The 8696-nt window shown below is 34.4% G+C and overlaps 1 protein-coding gene across 1 annotated transcript; it reads right to left on the reverse strand.

Moving 5' to 3' along the window:
- Window positions 1-218: 218 nt before the first annotated feature.
- Window positions 219-4032, reverse strand: LOC132706397 (uncharacterized). Its single transcript, XM_060677727.1, has 3 exons — window positions 3865-4032; window positions 3631-3779; window positions 219-830 (listed from the first exon to the last, which is right to left on the reverse strand). The coding sequence occupies exons 2-3, from the start codon at window positions 3769-3771 to the stop codon at window positions 696-698; spliced, it is 276 nt and encodes a 91-aa protein (XP_060533710.1). The 5' UTR covers window positions 3772-3779; window positions 3865-4032; the 3' UTR covers window positions 219-695.
- Between the last annotated feature and the right edge of the window lie 4664 nt (window positions 4033-8696).

Genomic DNA, 8696 nt, shown 5'->3' on the forward strand with positions numbered 1-8696 from the left:
TAATATTATTAAAAAACAATTTTTGCATTAATTGCATACAAAAAATATCTAATTGACAACTCTTAAAATATTTGCTTTACTTTCACACTGCTTCAAAAAATATTAAACTCCCATCATCTCAAAACTACCAAGAGTTATCAGTTGTAATTTACTTAATTACTGGAAAATTATTCCAAGTTAAAATGTGTTGAAAAATCCGCCGTTTTTGCGAGTTCAAATTTGGACGACGCGTTCGAATGCAAACAAAATCTGCTTAAATATAGTTTTATTCCCAGTACCTTAACGCAATATTATAAAACTCTGTGTCCTATGTTAACAAATATATATGTACGTATTATTTTAAAATTGCACAATGTTTAAAATACTCTGAATATTGCTTAATAACATTTTAATGCAATTTATTGACGTAGTTCCATTTAAAAGTGGTTTTAATCCAGCCGACAAATTGCAAAAATGACCGTTCGCTGATGGCGTTGCTCGAAATGCACCATATCTATCCCAATACCTGACACCCGAGGTAGTAACCGAGGCGCAATTTTTTTTCTTCAGCGTTATTGCTTATTTAAAATATATTACGTTAAAAATTGTACCTACTTATTGTCATTTTTTGCAGTACGTCGACTTAGTTATTAGAATTAACAGTCAAGATGGTGCTGTCGTCATTTTCTGCCAGGGTCGGTATTGAATCAGTTGCTCTATATTGTTTTGGTCAGTAGGACGTTGCGAGCAGGCGCGTCATCGATTTTGACGTCTCTCTTGTAGAGGAATTTGCTTTCCGGACGCCATCTTGGTGGATCCGGCTCGTCTTTCTCCATTTCCGACTCCAAAATCTGCAAAATTGACTACTAGAATTCCATAAACTTATTACCCAGAGCTTTCTACGCACTGAAGCGTCTTTATGCAAATCCACATTTTCTTAATCAAAATATCTTAAAAAATGTTACGTGTATGCTTAGTTATTTCGCATTTTATTTACTATGACACAGTATAAGTAAAACGTGTAAATGTTCCTTTGATTACACCGCAATACATAAATTAGACACCACGAAAAGGCCAGCTCTGAACGAATTAAAAGATCAGACGACCAGGGGAGAAGTGGTAGATACGATAAAGGAAGCCATAGAAACTAACCTCAATAGATGGTAGAAATCGGTTGAAATTTGGGTCGTTTAAAGAAAATTTTGTTTTGTACATTTGTTTTCTGAAGTGATAGATGCGTAGTGCCTATAATTTCGAGAAATAGTGGTCGTTTTACGCGGATGTACACGGATTTGTGATGTGTTATTCCATGATGTATATATTAGCACGGTTTCCAGATGTCCTGGTAACCAGGTCGGATGGGATCGGATATCCCGTATAGGATATTTGCGGGACTCGTATGAAGAATCGGTCGTCATTTTGTGACAATATGTAGAAGTTGTTCCCGTTTTTGTATATGTTAATTAACCTGGAGGATGATGGATTGGTCCAGACCCTTTTTTGAGGAAGGCATTCTTCAGGATTTTTGTATATGTTACACTCATCGTAAGCTGGCCGAGTGACCTATTGCAGTCGTGGCCATTAGAAGTAAAATCCAATCCAACCTCAGATCAACAATGGGAATGGTTTGCCAAAACTATAAAAAGTACAATAGGCAGTAGATTGAAATCAGATAAGAAACCCAAGAAAAAAGTATGGGCAAGAGAAGAAATTCTGAATCTAATGGAAGACAGAAGACAACAGAGGATGGCTAAAAAAACTTAATTGAGAAATAAGAAGGAAAACTATACATGCGAAAACGGTGTACTTCTCCAACGAATGTGCAGAGATTGAAGAGTATGAAAGAAGACATGATGACTTTAGCGTACATAAGAATGTTAAAGCATTTACAAGAATATAAGATGAGCGAAAACCAATTACCAAAGAAGAAATAGAAATAGCAAAAAACCAGAGAGCAACAGAACCAGATGAAATCGCAACTGAGTTACTAAAAATATTGAGAGGAAAAGCAGTTGCATTATTAGATAAGTTATTTAATTTAATATGCGATAACGCAGATATCTGATTGGTTGAAGTCCACGTTTATCACGATTCTTATTATTATCCATAAATCAGATATAAATTACAATGACCACCACACCATAAGTCTGATGAGTCATGTCATAAAATTGTTTCTAAAAATAATACATCAAAGAATTTACCCCAAAATTGAGCAACACATTGAAGATACTCAGTTTGGATTCCGTAAGGGCCTAGGTACAAGGGGACTCAAAGGTGTCGAGATATGAACTGCGATGTATTTACGTGCTTTATTGACTTCGAAATAGCGTTTGACAGAGTGCAACACGAAAAAATGATTCGAATACTAAATACGAAATAATATGAAAGCAATTAAGAGAGGGGTAAGAAAAGTTTGCATTCTGTCACCATTGCTTTTCAATTTATATCGAAAAAGGAATAAAAATAATATGATTCTGTTCTATTGGCGGGTAATATGAAAGAACTTGAATAACTCCTAGATCAAGTAGTAGACCTTTACGTTCGTAAATTTAACATCAAAAAGACCAAACTTATGGCTGCAACTAAAGAACCGAATATACATGCTGCAGAACTGTGGATAGGCCAAAGTAAACTTAAAAGACGATTAAATATCTGGGACAATTATTAAGCTAGGACTGGGACCCTTCACTAAAATTAAAATCCAGAATTGAACAAACAAGAGCACGGTTCATATGTATGAAGAAAGTAGTATGTGGATTTAAAATTGAGCTCAGAATGAGAATGGTCCGTGTTCTCAATCCTGTTGTGTGTAGCAGAATCTTGAACACTCACAGCAACTATTATTATAGTACATAAACTAACGGTACTAGAAATAGTATAGTATGCAACATGTTTGGTAAACTTTTTAAGTCACCCTTTTATCAAACACTTGCTCCGTTTGTAAAATCTATAATGTCAAATTCCTGTTTTCCCAAACATCTCAACAGTCAATAAACATTTTTTAAAGTTTCTTAACGGCATTTAAATATGCTTTGAAGAACACAAGCAACACCTCCAACTGGTGCTAACATCCCCATGCTAAAGATCCTTCCTTACCTTGGACACACTGAGTACTTATGTACGAGTATAAATACGGCCCGATATGATCACCAAAGAAAAGTGCAGGAAGAATAGAAACTCTAATAAATAAGAATGCCATCAGAAGAACAAAATGATGTCTGGAATGCAAAAATAAATTGTGAAAAACTTTAAAGGAAATGAATTTTTATTACGGAAAAACTCAAAATAAAAAATCACAATTAATAGAGAAAATGAAGGACTTTAAAACCATCTCGCAACATATGCTAGAAATGACTGTGGAGCTCATTATTTCTCTGAACTCTAGTAGATTTTTTTAAAAATAATTATATTTATTACACTTCATTTATTTCTATATTATTCTTACATCTGTAAAATTTTCTATTTACTTGATCTAATACCTCAATAATCTGGTCTTCTCTATAATTATAATAAACTCATTGCAAATTTTTATGAAGTTTATCATACAAGCTTTAAGTTGTCCAGATTGTTTAAGTATCCCAGTCATTTTATTGCTCCCTTGCATTAAGAAACGAAATTTAGGTTGATATTAGAGTAGTAAAACTTACTTACGTCTTTCAGTAACTCCCTGATTTTATCAATTTTATCTCCGTTGGATCTCGTGGGAAGGTACCTTCCTTCCACCGTCTCGTCTACAGCGAACACCAGGAAAGTTAGAATTACACTGCTGAATAGCAGTAACCTCGAAACCATCTTAAAAGCTGAGAACGAATGAATTAATTCGTTAGATCCAGTTATCCGAAATACACGAGGCACATGAACCAGAAGTTTTAAAGCATGACATACCTGAACTTTGGTTTCACTCAAATCTCAGCTTGAATTAACGCAGCACTGAACGTCGAGATACTAGAGGGGTTGTTTATATAGGATTCCTACAAACCGCGTGGGATGCGCGCTCGGAAACAGGGGATGAAAGGGACGGACGATTGAATTGTATTTTTTGTGATGCTTTTGAGATCGTATCGGAGAAATACGACAGATACGGCTAAAAACTAACCACTTCAATTTTGAAGTGAATAATACTTGATATGTTTTGCACAAATACCTACAGATAAGTACTATTTTAAAATCAAATTGGGTCAAGGACATTATCGCCTGAAGGAATATAGAACTGGGTCACAAGTGTGTTCCTTAAGACAGTTTGGATTTGGCATTCTTTTTTTTTTGCAGCATTTTGTAAAAAAAAGAGTTAAGTGTGAAGAAAAATAGGATTTTGGAATATAATTGTTGCCAACTTGAACTAAAAATTTTTTTGACATAATATGCAAAAAATATATAAATTGTCAATAAAAAAGTATAAAAAAGAAACTTTGATTCCAATTTTGAGAACAGAATCTTTTTAAGCTATTATCTTCATTCGGGTTTAAAGGCCGTCGTCGATTGGAATTACTTCCTAACGTTTCGCTAGCACGAGTGGCGAGCTTCTTCAGAGGTCCTGGTCTACGTCCGATGTTGGACGTAGACCAGTCTACGTCCAACATCGGAGATGGAAGGACCTCTGAAGAAGCTCGCCACTCGTGCTAGCGAAACGTTAGGAAGTAATTCCAATCGACGACGGCCTTTAAACCCGAATGAAGATAATAGCTTATCAACGGGCCGCGAAAGCCTTAACCAATTTATCAGAATCTTTTTAGTTAAAACTAAAGTTGGAAGCAAAAAACACTTCAGGTAGCGAAAGTCTTTTCTGTTTTATGACAACATGTTCAAGTTCTCGACCATTATAACTTTCCCTATGTATCATCATACGAGAGTGTTACAGTTAATTCTTGGACCGGTCTTGCAGGAAAAGGACACTTGAGCATATAGATAGCCGCTAGAAATTTGGTTCACCTCTTAAAAATGGAATTTTAAAAGGGCTTGATTTTGTTCGGGAATGCCTTAAAACTGCATTCCTTTCTTGAAGCAGTTCAACATACGCCTTCTGTTTCACTAAACCCATATTTCTGTCGCATTCTAGATACGAATGTCCACAAACAGGAATAAAAATAATTTTTCAAAGAAACTTCCACGAACTGGAAAAACCATTTTGATTGTGTTGTATAACGTAACATTATAAACACCGTGAAATTTTTATTTTGTCGACAGCATGAATCACAAAATAGTGCTTCTTAACATCAAAATCCAGATGGTTAAAAATGTAATCCCATATCAGTGAAGAAACATCATCAGCGCCCTTTTTTCCTGAAACTTCAGTACAAGTATAGGAAAAAGCTTCAGACGTCGAAAGGACATGTACGTTGAACATGTAGAACGAAAGTGGTCTACTTTAATGTGTCATTAGTTATAATATCCGGCAGATGAAGATTTTTTTGAAAATCCATTACAATAGCTTCCTTGGTTTTGTCTTTTTGAGCCTCAAACCTAGCAGCTTTTTTAAATTTATAAAACGTGTCTGCTCTTTTTAATTGTATTTCTTTTTCAACTTGCAAGCTTCGCAGTTCTGTGTGTAACTCCAGTGCATTGTGTTTGCACTTTGATTTTTTTTTTCAATCTCGTCAATTTTTACTTTCAACTCTTCGCATGTACTACAGGTAGCCCATCGTGGGTATCCAAAAGCAATATTGAATTTGGTGTTGAATATTTGTCTATATTTTTCATAAGAAACTAATTTATTTTTCTTTGTACATAGAGTACATTTTCTTAATATTGAGCTCAGCAGGTAAATAAACCTTTGTTTTCGCAATCTGTTACTTCTCTAGAATGCTGGTTAGGTCTGGAAGAGTGCTTTCCTCGCATATCTAATGGCGCCGAACCCTTTGATTTCAATCCCCTTTGTATAGTTTGTAGCCTTTTTGCAGTTATGCCATGTAAGGCTAAAAAAGCTTCACAGGACACTGTTCCTTATTTTTTTAACAATCTCACCTTATAAACATACGAAAATGAATAAAAATCAGCTTCATCTTCAGATTTCCCGGGACGATTGCGTGTTACAGGGTCGCACGTTATTAAAACAATCAGAAAAAGGGATTATTCATCATAACTTTGTAGTTCTTTTTACAAAACTTCCGGATTCCTCCTGCGTTTCGCCAATCATCCTGTTGGCTTCTTCAGAGCTTGACTGAAACTGAACAATTTCGACTTAGCAAAAACCGACGTAGGAGGAATCCAGATGTTTTGTAAAAAGTATTACAGTAGCCTGTGAAAAAAAAAAAACTTTGTAGTTGATTTAACTTAGACACGATCGGTTGCAGTGAGATCTTGGAAACGTTTAAGTTTTGAACATTTGCAGTCTTGTCCAGTTTGTTGACTACTTTTGAGTTACATCCTGCACTCGTTCATAGGATTTTCCTTTCGTCGTTTTTTGTTGCCCAGCCATTATTCAACCAGAAGAAATACACCACAAAACTTTAAAAACAGAAAAATGAATAATAACACCAACAAACTTCTTATGGACTGTCACCTTTCTTGCGCACAACCTCTGGTACCTTCATCTTTTTTGCCCATTACTATACATTTTAAATTCTGTTTATCTTTGTACTGTCATCTTTCTAGCCATCTCTTATAGGTGGATAGTATTCTATAGCCGATATAGCGAAATAACTGTTAGTCTTATTTGGGCAAAAAATGGACCCTCATCTTTATTCCCCTGTACTCTTCAAATTATTAAAGTCATTTTGAACTCAGTAATGGTCATGGCGCTAAACAATTTCCTTAATATTTTTGATGCCCCATGAATCATGGATCGCATATACAATAAACGACATTATACATTTAAGAAGTTCGGAAATTGAGTCGTGCTCATAAGCTCATATTTTACAGACAGCCCCGATGCAATAAAAGTCATAGTTACACAATAAAAGTGTTTCAGAAATCTGTCACTAGAGGGCACTTTACCTAGAACATTTTTTTTATATTCCCTGTATTTTATATTTATTTAGACTGATATTGCAAAATAGAACAGCTTATCTTAAGCAGAATCACAAATCCCCAAAAACTCTTGTTTTAAATCGATAAGTGTTATCGCTTAGCCACAAATCGATTTTTTACTCCCAATTCGAATTTTATTTGTAAATGTGATTTTACCTAACAAGACTTAATGAAATTTGAAAACGTCATTATCAAAATCCGTTAAAAATTAGTTTCTATTAAAGGAACTTATTCAACTACGACTGTGATGGTCCGTGAGAAATATTGAAATACTGAATATCACGATATGTATTTTTGCTACGAAAACGCAAATGGAAATGCAGATCAAACACGACGGCTCTATATCGATGCATATGCCAATAGAAACGTTCCATCTGCTAAGACATTAATCAACATACACAGAAGACCAAGGTATGAAAAGAACCGCTGCGAGAGAAGGAAGAATACTTCAAAATGTGGAGGCTGAACCATCAACCAGTACGAGAAAACTTGCTACTCAAGAAAGAATTGCTTGCTCTACAGTTTGGGAACTTTTGCATGAAAATGATCTTCATGTTCACAGGGGTCAAGCACTGTATGAGGATGACGACCAATTGAGAGTAATTTTATGCAATGAAATTTTAGGGAAAATTCAAAATTACCCGCAATTCCTAAATGTCAATTTGTTCGCTGACAAGGCTGCATTCAGTCGTGATGGCATTGTAAATTTTCGAAATATGCTTCAGGAAAACGTCAGCCATATATTGTCAGGGATTATAGGAGATGATCTTATAGGATCTCATTTCTTTAACGGATCGCTCAAGAGGAACTAAAACCTTTGCTGGAAGAGGAAGAGTCTTGCAGTAGAAACAAAACATGTGGTTAATGCAAGATGGCGTTCCACCTCATTTTACGTTGGTTGTAATCAGGCATTTGGATATCTATGGATAGGTCGGTTCGGGCCTCTAGCTTGGCCGCGTCGATCACCAGACCTTAATCCGATGAACTTCTTAGTCCATGAAACACCTATAACCGATATCAATGATGATAAACGGTTACGGAATCATTAGAAACAGAAAAAAAATTTCTTGTTCAACAGCATTTTTAAAAATATATAAGAATATGTTTAGAAATGAAAATGGTCATTTTGAAAATGAATTGTTGTATTGTTTTATAATTCCCGATTATTATTAATAATAATATTTTATTTTTGAAAATGTTAAATGTATTTATGTTACTTAAATTAATTATGTTATTGCATTGACTTATGCCATTTTTTCACTTTTTTGATTTGTAGCATACTATTTTGAAAAATTTACTGCACGTCGCCTGCAGGTTAATAATGTTGGTATGCATTTCCTCTTGCTCTTCCGTAAAACTCAAAACAAGAGTAACCATTTTTGAGGATTTGTGATTCTGTTTAATGCAATCTGTTCTATTTCGCAATATCAGTTTACATAAATAAAATACAGGGAAAATAAAAAAAATATTTTAGGTAAAGTGCATTCTAGTGAAGATTTTTGAAACACTTTTATTTTGTAACCTTGACTCTTACTAAATCAAGGCTGTGTGTAAAATACCGTTGAGAATTAAGTGGTATTACAGATATTAAAAAGATATATTTTATTTTTGAAAACTTTATCACTCTATATCTCAAAAGTTAAGACATTTAGGACATATGTTCATAAGAAGTTTCTTTGTTAATTATTTTCTTTCTTTCACGGACATTTTTAAATTAATTAATCTTTATTTTTTTTACAAAATGGATTTTC

Source organism: Cylas formicarius, unplaced genomic scaffold (genome assembly GCF_029955315.1).
Source record: "Cylas formicarius isolate icCylForm1 unplaced genomic scaffold, icCylForm1.1 PGA_scaffold_8__14_contigs__length_24414737, whole genome shotgun sequence".
Classification (NCBI taxonomy): Eukaryota; Metazoa; Arthropoda; class Insecta; order Coleoptera; family Brentidae; genus Cylas; species Cylas formicarius.

Excerpts from the sequence above, each read along its gene's own strand:
- LOC132706397 (XM_060677727.1), bottom strand. The coding sequence starts at position 3,771 with ATGGTTTCGAGGTTACTGCTATTCAGCAGTGTAATTCTAACTTTCCTG. Across the intron at positions 831-3,630 it reads TCAGGGAGTTACTGAAAGAC|ATTTTGGAGTCGGAAATGGA; the intron begins GTAAGTAAGTTT and ends TCAATTTTGCAG.